This window comes from Indicator indicator, chromosome 21, assembly GCF_027791375.1.
Source record: "Indicator indicator isolate 239-I01 chromosome 21, UM_Iind_1.1, whole genome shotgun sequence".
In the NCBI taxonomy this organism is placed as follows: Eukaryota; Metazoa; Chordata; class Aves; order Piciformes; family Indicatoridae; genus Indicator; species Indicator indicator.
The window spans coordinates 5652150-5669674 of NC_072030.1; the positions used below are offsets into that span (position 1 = coordinate 5652150).

At 38.5% G+C, this 17525-nt stretch overlaps 1 protein-coding gene across 1 annotated transcript in view; it reads left to right on the forward strand.

Annotated features, from left to right (window-relative positions):
- Positions 1-1704: 1704 nt before the first annotated feature.
- Positions 1705-17525, forward strand: part of METTL15 (methyltransferase like 15) — a 68677-nt gene continuing 52856 nt past the window's right edge. Inside the window, exon 1 of the mRNA XM_054390744.1 lies at positions 1705-2112. Coding sequence (XP_054246719.1) covers positions 1705-2112 — 408 coding nt within the window. The remainder of the gene's footprint in view (positions 2113-17525) is intronic.

Sequence of the window (17525 nt, forward strand, 5' to 3'; positions counted from 1 at the left end):
CGTGGAGGCTGTAGGCAGTTGTTGCTGGGGAGTGGGGGTATCTCCGGAGTGGTTGGCCTCGCCAGGGTGAAGCGGAAGTAGAAGGTCCCCTACAACTGGGCGGTGTTTTCTACTTTTCTGAGTCTGTTGCAGAGGGAGTTGAGGCGGGGGGCGGCCTATGTGGAGGGGAGGTGCGGTAAGGTGCGTGTGGGGAGGACGGTGTTGAGAGTAGGAGTTGGGGGGCAGTGGCTGAGCCTGAGATGAGGGTTCCTTTCTCCTGGGCCTGACGGGCAGCTTCAACCCCGGCAGTAGTCTGTTTCTTGTCGGCCTGGCCTGAGTGGGGTGCGGGGAGTAGCCTTAAGACTCTTTTCTCCTGCCTCACCACTTTGGGCTGCTTGCCGCTTCATGGTTCGCTTCCGCTAAAGCGCGTTATGGAGTCGCGTTTTTGTTCTGGCTTTACTGTTTGCTGCACTGCAAGTTCTGTTCTGGAGGCGGCTGCTTCTAACCGTGTCCGAATGCTATTGAAGATGTGTGCTGTAAGAAAGTACGCTCTACTAAGGGGAAAAAAAAATCTGGGGGGTGTATAATGAGATTGGTTGTAAAGAAAGTGTGTTCCTGGTGTTAAATGTCTCCTGGGCTTATACCAGTGCAGAACAGTGTGAGCAGGATGGTGATGGTTGGTCTTCATCCCGTTCATGAAGTATCTTCTGTGGAGTTACTGTGGTTCGTTGCAAAACCTCAGGGCTTTAGTGTGTCTGTGTAAGGTTAGAGAGAAATGCACTTTCAGATTTGAGGCAAGGGGAAATACTGGCAAGATGGGGCTTAAATCATCAGGAGAAAAACTTCCCAGAGGTGAGGAGTTCACATGCTCTTACCCATGCAGACAAAATGTATGAAGCTTTTGGTTATGTAAATCCAAGCAAAGCAGTAATAAAAATCTGATGGTTAAAATAAAGTTTATCTTCTATTAATGACATAAATGAAATATGAATTTTTTCAAATTTTGCAATTTGCCTCCATGGCTGGAATGAGTGGGGTGCAGTATTAAACGGGGTCTTGACTCTGTAAGTGAAGATACAAATCCTTATCATCTTTGCTACATTTTCAATTCTTTTTTCTTTATGGAAGGCAAAAATTTGCTGAAGTCATGCAGCCTTCTACTACTAGGTTAGTGACTTGATTTTGGAGTCTTTTGGGCAGAGGAAAAAATCAGTTCTCTGTGTAGTTAAAAGACAAGCTACGTAGCTAACCACTTTGATGCTTCTAGGGTTTTGAGTATTATTTCAGTTATACTCTGGGGATTTCTTGCCTCTGGCTGTGCTTGGTGTAATGCATGATGAAAACCACGTTTTTACTACAGATGTAACATGAAGTTATAATACTGTTTTTAATACAACTGCGGTATTTGATTTGTCTATTTCTATTTTAACTAGAAATATGGAAAACTTGGCATCCAAAGCATTGCTGTTCAGAGCAGCTGTCTCATGTTTGGCAAAACAAAGGGGAACAATGTGAAAGTAAAGTTACCCTTTTGGTTGTGTTCGGATTTGGTTCATCATTTAACATTAGCATCTCTGAGACACTAATGCTATCAGAGTTGTGGCAGTGAAAAGGAAAAGAAAGTGTTCGTTATGAAAAGGAAACTATTGTTGCTTGAATATGGTTGATTGTTAGATAACATTTAAATTCTGAAAGCAAAGTAAGAGATTGTCACTTTTTGCTAGCATGTCTATAAAACTGCCCATCTTGCACTGTGTAATGCTTTGCTTACATCGTTTCTGCATTATTTTTTTAAACAAGCCTACTGTTATAAATATTTACTTTGAAGTAATTACCAACATCTGTTTTTATAGGTTGATCAACTCCAAAATGTTATCTCAGTGTCTCTGCCAAGTTTACAAATGTTTGTTTCTGCGCAATTTAAAACTGAAATCAATAAACGTGACTACTTTGCCCAGAAGGATCCATTCTTCAGCAAAAAAGCTTTCTGACTCTGAGGTAAAAGAACAAACTCTCCACAAATGTGAAACTGAAGATTTGCCTCAAAGGACAGAAAACAGTAATGTTGGAAGATTGCACATACCAGTGATGCTGGAGGAGGTTGTTAATTTTTTATCCCCCCAGCCAGGCCAGGTGAGTTAAATGATAGACATTTGTGATTCAGTAGCAGAAAAAAATTGTGCAATGTAGGAATAACTTTTCTTTACAGGAATAAAGGGATGCTGTTTAAGAATCGATTATGCATTTTAAAGGCTCTGAATTGTTTTGCAATTAAGGCTTTGTATTCAAGATCCTAACAATCTGCCAACTGCCTGAATCTTTGAATAAGCATTTGCTACAACTGTAGTAAGAATTTGAATAATCTTTTGCTTTTGTGCTTGTCTCTTTGGCCTTTGTGTATTTCTAGAGTTGTGTTAAGTACTAAGAGTAGCAGGGAGTTCTCATTTATGGTTATGTCCTTAACGTGTGAAGACCTCTATTCCTTTTGTAGAAGAGGTAGTAAGTATGTAGGCTTTAAAAGCCGTCACTGTCATGCCTTCTTCTGAGGCAGTTACTTCCATGGTTTCACTTTGTTTGAGGCACTATCTTTCCTTGGGATATGCTTATACAGTAGTTATAGAATGGCATTGTGTAGTACCAAAAACAGCTAAGCATCAATGATGTGGAAGTATTACAAATGGTTTTAGTTGCCTGCAATACTGTGAGTAGATTCCTCTTGGTATCTGGATTAGCCTAGATTTCTCTACACTGCAGTGTTGATGTCTTAGGTTGTACTGGTATATGCCATCTAAGTCTACTGTTGCATACTCCTTTAACAAAAGTGATACAGAGTGAAATAGTTTTCATCTGAGGGATCTTAAATATGATGGTGCATCAAAAAGATTTCTTACACAAGTACTTCAATGATTTTCACATTTGAGATGCTTTCATCTACGATTTTAGTGCTTTTGTATGCTAGCTTCATTGCATCTTACTAATTTAGGCTTATGAATATGTATTTTTATTACAAAGACTGATGCATAAAGAGGTAGAAAGTTCAAAGCGTGTGTATGTTTATTTTCACTCAGACAGCATCCTTCAAGAGAGGCAAAGTGATATAGTGAGCTTGAGGTGAAGTCAGGGAACAAAAAAATTGGAGTCAAACCTTGTTGCATTGCCTTCTGTCAGCTTCTTTAATCGGGAAGATAATGTATCATTTTAAGTGTTTTGAAATTCAAAGAGTCCAAGTAGTGTAATACACACATCACTCTTACATGTATCCTGCTGTTGAGGATACCTAAACTAGTGAAGTACGTAAGGAATTTCAAGGTCAGATTTCATTCAGATGTCAGAACAATGATGAAAGTTTCACATCGTAAGTAAACATAAAATACGATGCTGTACGCAAAATATTTTTTCGGTTGTGATACTATTGCGTTTGCTGATGTAAAAGAATCCCAAAAGTTATTTGGCAACGGAACCTGCAAAATAAATTCTGTTTATGGTTATAAACTATGGAGAGTAACTATTGTTCTCCATGAAGACTTTTTGACAATTTAAATATTTATGAATGTAAAATAGTTAATTATTGGGGTAGGATTTTTTTTAGGTCTGCATATACATGGTTTTGTGGATTGCTGAGTTAGTGGTGAACCAGTAATGACAAATCTAAGCAGAACTGTGTTAGCCTGAACAGAAGCATTTATAATCTGGTTAACCTGTCTGGCACAACTGAAAATGAAAACAGCACTTCCCTTCTTTTTTTAAAAGGCAGAGTAAATGTATATTGGCAGCACTTGCTGAAGCCAAGTTTTGAAAATAAGTAGTGTGCAAAAGGCTGTCATGTGTTAACTGAGTCTTGCTAAAGTAAGCATCAGTGAAATTTAGAATACAGATTCAGATTGTTTCTCAGCGATGTGAATGGTGGTACAGTTTGTTAACATGGATGAAGAACTGAGTCTGTCATACCAATTTACGTTTTTAAAGTTATGATTGGGCAGTCCATGAACACTTCCTTTATTATGTGGGCAGGGAAAGTAATCTTCTGATCTTGGATTTTGTTTTTCTACTTTTTTCCTGCACACATGAAGATTTCCTTTAGTCAGCTTTAACACAGTTATGATCTTTGTTCTAAAAAAGATGATTTAGGCCTCTATTTCTTGTTGTGTCCTAAGACAAGGAGTCGCCAATATAAAGAAAATCCAATTAGAAAGACATGATTCTTCCTATGGCTTTGGTCAGTCAATGGGATTTTAATTTTACTGATAGAGGTTCCTGAGAAAATACATGTTACTGAAGAGTGAGTCACAGATGAGATAAAGATGTTAGTACCTTCCTACTGAATATTAGTCGCTCCTCCTGGAATGTCTGCATCAGTGGACAAGGGAAAAGCTATAGATATCATCTATCTGAAATTTTTTAAAGCCTTTTACACAGTCCCTCCCAACATCCTTGTCTCTCAGTTGGAGAGAGATAGATTTGTTGAGTGGACAGTTCAATGGACAAAGAATTGGTTTACATTGACAGTGGTCAAACACTGACACGAGTTGCAGAGAGGTGATAGGTGCCCCATTTGTGGAAACATTGCTGGTTAGGTTGGACCTGATCTAGTTGCAGGTATCCCAGCTCAGTGGAGGAAGTTGGACAGGATGATCTTTAAAGGTCTCTTCCCACCCAAACATTCTGTGATTCTTGTGCACTGTGTCCTTTGTGGAATTTGTTTGTCAGGGGTTTAAGCAATTAGTATTTCCACTTACCTTTGAATCTTCTTTTTATTGCCTCAGAGCTTGTTTTCTACAAAGTCCCTGTAGTAGTCTTGTCTTTGAAGCATGTTGTACAAATTAGTTTTTACTGATCTACCTCACTTCTCCTCAATGAAAGTCTGTTGCAGTAAATCCACACACAAGCAATTTCCTCTTTAAGTTTACTGTATTGACTAAACTACATTTTAGTCTTCTGAGTCTGCTAATGTTCTTCACGTATACTTTACCAGTGTTTCTGTGGTTGTCTGGACAGCTTGAATTTTCTGTGTTCTCTTAAACTTTAAAGGTAGCAAAGAACCAAAGGTATTTTCAGAATGAATAGCTTTGGACATCCAAAATATTTTTTTCCCAATTTGCATCGTACTTTTTGCTTTGCAACAGTCACTTGCCTCCTAACTAGGGATGTGGATCTCTTCCACATCATATGGCTATTGTGATATGAAAAAGAATTTTATTACTGAGTTCTAGTATGAATGCCATGGGATGAAACCTTGAAATTGTAATTATTCTTACAGATGTCTTAAAATAAAGGTTCTTACAGATTACAGAGCTGTAGTAAACTATTCTGATAGTACTGCAGTGCTAACAGCCCACTTACATATATAATATTTAGACTGCACCTAGAACAAAAAGAGCTGTACCCAACTCAGTTTTTATGGGGAAGCCTTTAATCTGATGAGATCTATAGCTTTCTGTTAATTGCAGTCTAGAACAAACTAAAATAAAAATATAGTAAGCTCTAGGAATATTACTTGGTTTAAGATAGTTCTCGAAGTTTTTTAAAAATTAAAGGGTCAAATTTGAGGTAAGAAAGAATGAATGAGACCATTTCCTTTTCTCCAGTGTTTAAATGATTCACCAGAAACAGAGTTAATATCAGATGATTTCATTATATTAATTTGTGTCTAAAGAAAAAGAAAGCAGTTAATTTTCTCCAGCCAGATTTTTTTGAGTGAGCTGGGACTTCTTGCAGAGAGACCCTCCTTGATTCTTCATAAAATTATTCAGATTATTTTTGCAATCTTATTTTCATTGAAGTGAGTATCCTGTTTGTCTTAGAAATTATGTGTGATACCTAGCTTCTTGAAAGAGACATATTAAAAACATCCTACTTTGCCACAAGCTTTTCTTTCATGTACATAGTTCATTGTTCTTGGGATAGCTACTATTTTCCTGCACCGAAATGTTAAATGATTATTTTTCGGCTGAGAGAGTATGAGCTTGGTCTTCCAAAATAACAATAAGATGTTGCTGATAGTCAAGGATTGGTCTTTTGCTTGAGCTCCACAGTTAGTGTGAAGACAGTAACCATTCACCTCCTGAAGTTCTGTTGCTGCTGTTGGATGCTGCTGATCTGGTGCATCCTTTTTTCCTTCTTTTTCTCTGAACTAGTAGTTGAGTAATAGACGGCATGCAAAGGAAGCTGAAGTAGACCACTGCTGTGCAAAACCGGAGTCTTTTGCTCTGAAATTGTCTTTAGTTTCTTTACATCCTTGTCATATGTCAATTCCTTTTCTTTTCTGCCTTATACTGAGTAAGGTCTTAAGGACAAAGTTAACCTTTCTCTGTACAGCCCCCCCGCAGAGTGGACTTCTGTTTCGTGAGAAGAGTTTCCAAGGATCGTGGTGTATAAATAGTTCTCTGGCTATGCCGGTGTATTTATCGTAAGATTTCCAAAGCCATCTATAAGTAGTTGATAGCTGGAACAACCCATTTATGCTAAAGACTCTCAAAATCCAAGTTTCCTGCAGAATGTCCAATATAAACAGGAGTTGAAAAGGGACCTGAAAAAAATAATTGTGAGTTTCAAGTCATATGAGATATTTTGTAGGATGCAACCAAAATACCAAGCTTGGCATGGAATATTAATTACATCATGAGGTAAATGCTGAAATAATTGTTTGGGGAAAAAAGCACAACACTCTATGGACATAACTTTTTTTACCATTTTAGCCTATTTTCTACTGGACTTGTAAAATGGGAGTAGATGCCATAAAGCCAGTGATTTATTTAGTGTTCTTTATTGTAGAAACAACTTCAGGTTTTTTTGTGGAAGCATGCTGAAAATAGTTTTCCATATGCAAAATGTGTGGTCAATTTTACTGTGGCAGCAGCACAGTGATTTATGTGGTGATTGATAAAGACAAGGCCAGTTGTAAAGGAGGAAGAAAGATCCTGGAAGAGGCAATAAATGAACATAGAGAAATTCTGAAAATACTCTGGGAATTACAGAACACAATTTTCTGTGATACTTAAGTGTTTCTGGGGGGTGTTGAGAGTTACTTCAACATCCTTCATGGGGAGGAAGTTCTTCCTAATGTATCAGCGCTAGTGAGGCCACACCTTGAGTCCTGGGTTCAGTTTTGGGGCCATCACTGCAACAAAGATATTGAGATGCTCTAATAGGTGCAGAGGAGGGCAACAAATCTGGTGAAGGGTCTGGAGAGCAGGTCTTGTGAGGAGCGTCTGAGGGAATAGGGGTTATTCACTCTGGAGAAATGGATGCATGCTAAGGGGAGACCTTCACTGAAAGGATTCCATAGGCTTGTGAGGAGGTGATAGGGTTCCCATCCCTGGAGGTGTTGAAGGGACATGGTTTGGTACCAAACTTGGGAGAGTTCGATGGTGATTGAACTCAATGATCTTGAAGATCTTTTCCAACTGAAACAATTCTGTAATTTTTATGATCATGGAATTCCTGTGTACCCTTTCATTCCCCTTTGTCTTGCCTGATTGCCTGGTTGTGTGTATTGTGAGTTTATGGAATAGACTAGCCAGGTTTCAGATCACAGCTGTGTAGGGACATGTGTCGTAAAATGTGGGTAGAATGCATATGTGTGCCAAGTTTATTCATTTTCTGTGGTGTAATAGAAAACTTTTTAGCTGGAATCTCATCCAATAGAGAGCACTGTTTAACATATTTGGCTAAAATCATACTTTAAAAGGGATTTTTAGGGTGAAGTTAGTGTGTGAAGGTAGTGCATGAAAATAGAAGTCATGTTCCATGTGCTTTCAAAAATAATCTTTGGTTAAGATATGCACAGGATAGTCCCTCAAATATCTATTATTATTTAAAGTAATAATATTATCTCTCTTTCTGATGGTAGTGTTTACATGGGGATTTGGTTAAGTTCCATTTGCTTAAGTTCCTTAACTTAACTAAGACAAACAGTCCAAATAAAAATGTCTCAAGTTAGGAGAAGTGTTATTTGACTGTGTGAAGCCAGCAAATGTCATACAAGTTGTACAGTATCTGCCTCTGGATGAGTTCCATCACTAGGTGAGAGAAAGAAGGGGACAAGGAAGAAAACAAGACAGGAGATGGTGCTAATGACCAGTTTGTCAGTTAAGAGAAAGCCCAGTCGTGCTCTGAAGCATCTGGAATTTTCTGCTTTGATGTCTTTAGTGGGCTCCCCAAATATACAGGGATCATACATGCACTAATAAGAGCTGAATTAAGCCGCATATGATTTATCTTAGAACACTGCATAACTGTTGTCTCTTTTGAAGATGGTACTGCTGTGTGGTACCAGGAAATGAAAAATGCTCAGGTATTGGATGTGAATGATGGCAAGATACAAATGAGACATAGGGAAGAAGTCCCTTCAGATTTTACTGTTTTGTACGTCAAGGTTTTGCTTGTTATAGAGAAACTAACTAAGACACTTGGACGGAGGGAAAGAGTAAATTCCTGGCTATAAGCTGCACAGGAAGAATCTTTTGGTTGTAATTTGGTTGGACATCTGCCTGACCACCTCTTCTTCCCACCTGCAGCATGGCTCTCAGGAGGCATGGCTAAATGTTACCATCAGCCACAGCAACAAGGCAGCTCTCACCAACTTCTTCTGCGTCTTTCTCTATTGCAATAGAGGGGAAGCCTGCAGCTGCTATCCAAAGAAACCAGCAAGGGAAGCTGGTCTGCCTACTGAGAACTACTCTGCACCAGATTTCATTTTATTGTAATACTGGGTTAGCTCACTGTTATCACTCTATCACATAACAAATGACAGTGCTTCAGGAGACTATTTAAGATGTTGTGTTATAATAAAGCAAGATTCAATGCTTTTGGGTGACTCAGCTTGTAATGACGCTGTATATGCTCTCCTTTTCTGTTGTGACAGCATTAGTCTTTGCACCTCTTGGGGAAAACTAATAAAATTTGCCAGAAAGTAATCTGAGCCCTTTAAATTTTAACTTGAGTGAGCCTGTGATCACAGAAAGGGTGATAATTAATATATGTAGCCACTCATTTCCTCCCCATCTAGTACTGTGTGTCTTATTTAGTCAACCTTTTGGCTAAGCTTTCTTATTAAATATTTGAATTTCAGTTTGCAAACAGGAATACAGATTTTCTCTACCACGCAAAATGTTACCAGGAGTATAAGATCACAATAAGAATATGTTTTATTTTCCTTACTTTTCTTGGTGTTTTTTTCTTTTTTAAGGTAGTCTTGTTGCGAGTAGCTTTGCAGAGACTTGTTCAGCATAAAGAGGTAATTAAAAGGTTAAACTAACTATCAGATTTGATGTTTAAAGTTAATGGGTAGTTGAAGTCATTGAAATGTATGATCTGATTTTTTTATTAATTTATTGGTTTAGAATATTTTTTCTTCTTCCTAGAGTTTCTGAGCACATCGTCTTGTATTCCAGTGGTGTTTGCCAGTGCTCAGCAGCTTGGGAAAATACTTTTCTAATAGTTGTGTTTTCAACACTGAAATCAATTAGTACTGTTTCAGGCTCCTTCTTTATAAAAAGGTCTGTTGCCTGATGTCTAACTGCTGTAGGCTCTTGACAGCCAAGACTTAGCAGAAACATGTACATGGTGTTTTTGGGATGGCTAACCATAAATATTAAAGACTGGATTAGATTTTTCATTTGAGACTTTGTAAAATTTTTATTACATCTTAAATATCTCCTCACTTATAATTGAGGAAAAAAGTTTCTTCTGAGGTAGCTGAGGAAATGGTCTCTGTCTTACTAAGTCTAGTGATTAGCTGAAGTCATTCAGACATTGAAAGTTTAATTTCCTATGGAAATGTTAATAATGGTGTGCTTGAGTCATAATGTCATTAAATCTAATTCCAGACAACATTACTCTTAGGAGAATGAGTAAAGTAAATAATGCATACTGAAGTGAGGCCTGCTGGAGCTGTCTAAAAGCAGGTGACAGAGGCAGGTGGTGGTGGTTTTTGTTTGCTTTTCTTACCTCTGATCTGAGAACAAAGAGGGAAAAGGGCTCATCTTTGTTCTGTTGCATGGAAAAAAAATGTTCTCCCAGTAAGCTTTTTGGCTGTTTCAGTCAGTTAGGTGAAAGGCAGTGTTCAGCTGCCAGGGTTCACGCTATGCTGGAAGTGCTGCTTGGCGTAGAGCAGAGCAGAGGGTCTGGGACACAGCTCCCTTTGCTTCCGGTGTGGTCTACCAGTGACTGGGCTTTTGCCAGACTTCTGTGGAGGACCAGCAATCGATGACTGAGAAAGCCTCCCTGTGTTACAAGATAAACTGGGGATGTGGAATATTCCAGTATATTCCATAGAATCGAGATCACAAGTTAAGGTGTGCAGTTGTGATTCTTTTGTGGCCTTTGCTGATTTTATACAAGAGGTAAAAAGGCTACTTAAACATTTTAATGCAAAAAAATGTTCCAAAGTAAAGAAAGGAGTATCTTGCCTAGAGAAATACTGCTGTTACTTAGCTGTAATCAGAAAATGGAACCCTTGTGAAGAAATTATATTTGAAATTAATTTTGAGGCTATTGAGTGATTATGATTGATGGATGCTTCAAAATATCATTCATAAGAATCTTTTTTTTTCTCCTCTGTGTGGAATGATGTAGAGATGGTTGATAGAGAAATGCTTGAATATGCAAACCTAGTCAGTGATCTTCCAGATACTGCAGCTGTATACTGGCTTAATTTAGTGGTATCCACTGTGGGTGTACTGATGAAAAATGGGTAATAATGGTTGCATTAGGGTTGAATTTTTGAATATACTGCTGCTGGAAAATAATTTTATATTGTACTTAATGCGTTATATGAGAAGGTTGTTTTCCTACAAAATGCCAACTATTTATCTGGGTTTTGTTTTGTAATACAGATTGTTAAACTTGGAGTGTAAACAACTTTTTTATAATATTATCTCAAAAGTGCTTTTGGAAAAAATGACAGTCCACCTATCAGACTGCAGCTTTTACATGTGGTAGCTTTTTGCAGAGCTGATAGGACAGAACTTTTGCTTGTTTTTGCCTTGTAGTGTATTTACTTCTTTCTCTTCTTTCTAGTAAACACTAGAAAAGAATAGTTTGTATGGTGTAGTATGTTACCATTAGCAAAAATACAGAACTGTAAGATTATTTTTTTTTTTCAGTTCTCTTTATTTTCTGGATGGTGATGTCATAAGGCATAAAACCTTTTAATCCTTTTATCATATTTTAATTGACAAGTTGAGCTCTTGCATACTTGAACAACGTTTGAATGGGAGTTGTGCTTCTCTAGATCCATGGCTTAATCTATACAGTGTAGCAGCTCATACTTTTCATGGCAGTATCACCTGTTGATAATAGGTGCAAAAATCTGGGAAGCTTGTTTACCTTGCATATGTTTTCAAGGTTTGGAAGCTTGCTGCAGGGAACTTGGGATGATTGCTTTGCTCTACAGGGCAACCTCAACAACTTTTTGCTACAGATGGTTTTTATTTTCCAGAAGTTCTTTTTCTTTTTTTTTTTTTTAACTTCTTTGTTATTGTTAAATAATTTTTTATTATAATATGGCAGTATTTAGTTACAGACTGAAGCTGAGATGAGATTAGAATATATAGTCATCTTTCATTTTTGGAGTTCCTTGTGGAATTAACAGAATGCAAATACAGATTTCAATTTTTTTCAGAATGTGAGGTAGGAGCTGCAGAGTATCTAGTTGTCTGTGTGCAGTGTTTGGTTCTCTAGGTTTGTGATAATATTTGTCCCTTGTGTGAGCAGGAGTTAGTAAACAATTTATCAAAATCAAAATAGGTGCTTTTAATTTCAAACCCAGATATGTCTGATTTACCATATGAAACTGAACGTCTGTGTAAAATATTTTTAATTCTCATTAGAGGGAAGAAAGGTTACTGGTACGCTGAAGTCTAATGCTTCTTACTAAATTGCAATAGTATAAAGTTATCTTGATAAAAGTGTGAAAATATTTTGGACTGGTTTTGACCTCACATTTTCTTAGTTCTGGGATGCATTGTCTTATTTGCATGTGAATAGTAGCAAAGTGTATGTTTCAACATGTTTGGGTTTTTTTTTTCCAGCTGTGACTTTGAGTGTACACAGTTTTTAAATTTATTTGGAGAAATATTAAAACCCTTCCAGCATTTCTCTACAAGTAGATTTCTTTACTAACAAATCTTCGTTGTGATCCCACAAGTAACCAAGTTTTATAGTGTGGCTTACCGTGCCAATGTTTTTTAAAAATCCATTTTATTTAAAATGATGTTAAAAGCCTTGCCTTTTGGCAGGCATATAAAACAAGTATGCCTTTTTAATTTGTGTGTGTTTAACAGGAATCAAAGGCAAATTCTGAGGTAGTTGCGCAAAAATAAAAAGATGGTAATTTCTCTGCGTGGTTGATCTATGCATGCATTAGATAGAATATAGTGATAGATGTGATAAACAGATTTGAGATAAATGGGGAGGATGCAGGAGCCTTACCCATTGTAAACTATGTGTTGAGTCAACCAAAGAAACAGCTCTTAGGACTGAGAAATATAATAATTTATAGTTCTAGTTATATGCTATGGAATTATTCAGGGGTAGGTAGTTAGGCTTTGTGTCTCATTATGAGTCTTGTAGTTGGCACTGGTGAGGCCCCACCTCAAGTATTGTGTTCAGTTTTGGCCACCTCTACAAGAGGTGCTGGAGCAAGTGCAGAGGAGGGCAACGAAGCTGGGGAAGGGCCTGGAGAATAAATCTTATGAAGAGCAACTGAAGGAGCTGAGGAGGTTGTTTAGTTTGAAAAAGGAGGCTGAGGGGAGACCTCATCACTCTCTACAACTACCTGAAAGGATGTTGTAGAGATGTTGGTACTTGTCTCTTCTCACAGGTAATTAGTGATAGAACAAGATGGAATGGTCTCAAGCTGTAACAGGATAGGTTTAGGCTGGACATTAGATTAAAAAAAAATCAGAGAAAGAGTGGTCAGGCATTGGTGCTGCCTAGGGAGGTGGTTGAGTCGCCAACCTTGGATGTGTTTAAAGGTCATTCGGATGTGGCGCTTGGGGATATTTAGGGATGAACTTTGTAGAGTAGGGTTATTGGTTGGACTTGATGATCCTGAGGGTCTTTTCCAACCTGAACATTTCTGTGATTCTGTCAAGTCCTTGTTAAATGGCTGTGAGAAGCTGCACATCTTTTGGTGTACATGGGGAATGTTCTTTCAGAAGATGTCACTTCTAGAAGAGCAGAAAGGAAAAAGTTTTGTGGAAACTTTGTTTCCTCAGTGATAATTCTGTTACTTGCTAGTATTTTGGTGACTGAATTTTTTTCTGAGGAAAAGACCTCAGATTGGTAACACTTTTAATCCATATTTTGGTTCTAGTTAAAATAGTTGTAGATTTCTGATATTTCTAGAAATATGATCTCATTAACCATTTTATAAGTTTGGACAGATGCCACTGTGTAAAACAAGTGATGCTGCTGTTGCGAAGTCTGAAGTGAGTGCACACTGCATGTTTTGTTTGAGTACAAAGGGTTTATCTCTTCTTTTCACTGCAGAATTTTGTAGATGAGTATCTTTTTAGTCAGATAGAATCCAGACCTCTTTGGTGGCCTTGAATTTATAAGCAAACAATTATTCTGGGACTCCTGGTGTGTGTTAGAAAGGACACGGTTAGTAGGTTGAGAGAGGTTCTCTTGCCCTTCTACTCTGCCTTGCTGAGGCCACATCTGGACTATTGTGTCCCAGTTCTAGTCCCCTCAGTTCAAGAAGGACCTCAGGAAGCTGCTTGACAGAGTCCAGCACAGAGCCACAAAGATCCTGAAGGGAGTGAAACATCTCCCTTGTGAGGAAAGGCTGAGGGAGCTGGGGCTCTTTAGCTTGGAGGAGAGGAGACTGAGGGGCGACCTCATTCACATTTATAAAGATGTGAAGGGCAGTGTCGGGAGGACAGACCCAGGCTCTGCTCAGTGATAGGACAAGGGACAAGGAGTACAAGCTGGAGCAGAGAAAGTTCCATGTGAACATAAGGAAAAACTTTTTCCCTGTGAAAGTGACAGAGTCTTGGAGCAGGATGCCCAGAGAGGTTGTGGAGTCTCCTCTGGAGACATTGAAAACCTGCCTAGATGCACTCTGCACCTGCTATGTGATGCTGCTCTGGCAGGGGCGTTGGACTGGATGATCTTTCAAGGCCCCTTCTTTGAAAGGGACTGTGATTTCATGAACATTCTGTGATCCAGGGAAGGTATAAGACAACAAAGTGACGTATTGGAAATTGCTTCTTCATAGAAGGTGAACTACTTATTTCTAAAGTATTAAACTCTTGGCCCCACCTAGTGATCACTGGTGTGGGGTTTTTCCTCAATACTATAGTACTTGTACCTTCTTTAGAAAGCTTTCTAGTGTACACATGCTTTAAAACGCTATTAGGCTTCCTTTGTATTGCGTAGATCGGTGTGTTTCATTGTAATATTTTCAAGAGTTAACAAAATACTTGCAGATTCATCTGGATTATTTTATTATGGTGAGATGGTCAGGTTGAATTTCCTTTTTTCAATTCTCAAGTGAAGAATCTGCTTTTGGGAGAATGTATTGATTGTCCCTGCTTGAAGCAGGTGGATCATACTGCAGTGCACAGACTGAATTTCTTCAGGCTAAGCCAGGAGATGGATTCTGAGAGTGCACATTGTGCTTTGACTGTCAAGAAATATTCAGCCTGAAGAACCAAAGTAGAAATGGTCTTACATGCACTGGCATGCGTGTAAGATCTCAGACAAAATGGTTGGGGCTGAGGGAGCTGGACTGTTTAGCCTGGAGAAGAGGAGGCTCAGGGGTGACCTCATTGCTGTCTACAACTACCTGAAGGGAGGTTGTAGCCAGGAGGGGGTTGGTCTCTTCTCCCAGGCAACCAACACCAGAACAAGAGGACACAGTCTCAAGCTGTGCCAGGGAAGGTTTAAGCTGGGGGTGAGGAGAAAGTTCTTCACAGAGAGAGTGGTTGGCCATTGGAATGGGCTGCCCAGGGAGGTGGTGGAGTCACCATCCCTGGAGGTATTCAGGAGGGGATTGGACGTGGCACTTGGTGACATGGTTTAGATAGTCATGAGGTGTAGGGTGACAGGTTGGACTCCATGATCTTTGAGGTCTCTTTCAACCTTCTTGATTGTATGATTCTATGATTCTACCCTTTGAGAATCTTCTGCTGGCCTCCTAAGGTAGGCGTAGCCAGAGAGAGTGCTACTTTATAGGACAGCTGTGAAAATAAATTCTGTGTAATGAAGTTGAATGAATGAATTTGTCTATGAAAATAATTTGTGAAGAACTCAAATTTTATAGGGCTATAATTCGAGAGACAAAAATCTGAATTCAAAGTGGAGTTTGAATAGTCAACAGCCTGTAAGACATGTCCATGTGTAAGATCAAAACACTGTGCTTCTCAGGAGGTCACTGTATGGAGCAGATAGAATCGGTAACATGACCTCATTTTCCTGGATGTAAAACTCAGGAACTGTGTGGGTTCAGCAGGTCTCAGACTGCACTGCACATCCTGCTACCTGGCTATACATTCTTGCTTTCTAGTTCTGCTGACTGTGCAGTCATGCAGTGAGCTCTCACCAAAATTGTCAATTTACTTGCAGCTGATTTTCAAGAGAGGAAATTGAGCTGATCCAACCCATAAAACTAGTGGGCCGCTGTGCAGCTAGAGCTGAAGATGAGAGTGAGCAGCTGGGTGTTTTGAGGAACAGTGAGATGTTTACATTGGTTTGTACATATGTACTTGTAGGGCTTCTCAACGAATTGCCTGTCTTGGGTCTGGACAACTCATTTTTTTTCTGTGATTTCTCCCTCTGCATTGTCACTAATAGAGTGGAATCTGAGAGAGCAAGCAAGACTGATTTCCTTTTCTGAGATCCTGGGCTTGGTACCTGAGGTAACATAGCCTGAGCATTCACTAAGTGCAACTGGAAGAGAAGTCTTGCTTTTAAATGGAACATATTTTTGGACGTCCATGAGAATAGAAATAGAAGAGATTTTCACCCTCAATTATCCTCCCATTACTTTTATTTCAGAACTTGAGAATGCCATTACTGCTTACTGCAATGGTAGAATCGTTGTTCCTGAACAGGGAAATGGCTGATGACTTTTTGTCATTTTTTTCCCCACCCTCCTCATGAGCTGACAACCTTCTGACATAAAAAATTTCAATCTCCAATTGTTAAAATCAGTCAGGACTCCTAGTGACAGAAAACAGGATCTTTCAATGAAAAGTGAAATAATGCTACTTGGGCAGCTTATAAAAAAACAAAACAAAACCAAAAAAACAAACATTTAAAATCTGCTGTTTCAGCTTCAAGCTACCCAAAGCATTACTTGTAGTCTCAGTTTTTGAGATATTTATCTGAAATGGAGTTAGAACAATGCTCCTGAAATTCTCCTTCATAAACCCATTAGAGCAGTTGTGTCAGTACATAGTTTTGGTCATCTAAATTGAAAACAAGACTTTTGCTAAGAAGGTCAAGGAAACTACTTCCCTTTTGATCTTGCATGCTTGTGGGTGCCTGGATAGTTCTGTAAGAAAAGTTTTACTGGATGAGTCAGTGCACTGAGTCATAGGCAGCATGAAGCCTGTAGTGTTCTAGACTAATTGGTAACAGTCTCAAATTTAATTAAAGCACAGTTGTCAACTCTGTGTTACTGATTGACATCCCACTGAAGTATTTTGTTTTTAGCAACATAACATTAATTGTTCTTTGCTGTTAGAATTTGTGCATTTGAAGATCTTGTTTCTGGCCATTGCCATTATCTTTTACCATCCCCTTTATGATGTAATAGTACTCACTTTGAATTTTTTTTCCCTGTTGGATCACATATTTGGTAATTATGCCTTTTACAATGCCCATGGATTTATAGATGTTTAGAGTCCTTTGAGAATTGTTTTCTTTCTCTCAAGTTTCCTTCATTAAGAACTGTCCTGTTAGCACTGTTTTTTCACTTCTTTTAAATGTCTGTAAGTATAATGCAAAAATTCTTAAAAATTAAACTTTAAAAATCAATATTTTTTGTGTTGATGTGCAGGTTACTTTTTTATTTAGCTCTGATTTCTAATGTTTGTCTTCTATTGTGAACCCCCTTTTACAATAACAAATGGCTTTTCTTTATCCTAGCGCCTGCTCATCATCCCCACATCATGACAGTGGTTTCCAGCCTTTCTCCCTCCTCTTCTTCAGTTCCTTTGTGTGTTTGTTTCTTTGTGGTATGACTTGAGACTGCAGACAGCTACCTGGAGGCCAGGAAGGAACAGGACATGTCTTGAAGCTATCTGTATTCTGTTAAGAGAAAGACAAACCTCAGGGACTTGGGAGGAAAGCAAGGTTTGATTTTAGTGGGGTTTTTTTATCATTTGCATTATTAAAAAAAAAAAAAAACAAACCTTGCTGACTTTGTGTGGGATTCCTGCTTGCTCCAGCTGAGAATTGAGGAGTGAAAACTTGAATGGAGCTTGGCTCTCTTTGCAACTGAGCTTCTGATTTTTAAAATCTAAGATGGTATTTTTGAACTTCCAGAAATTCTCTGCTACTTCTATATGTGATAAATACTAAAGCTAGGATGG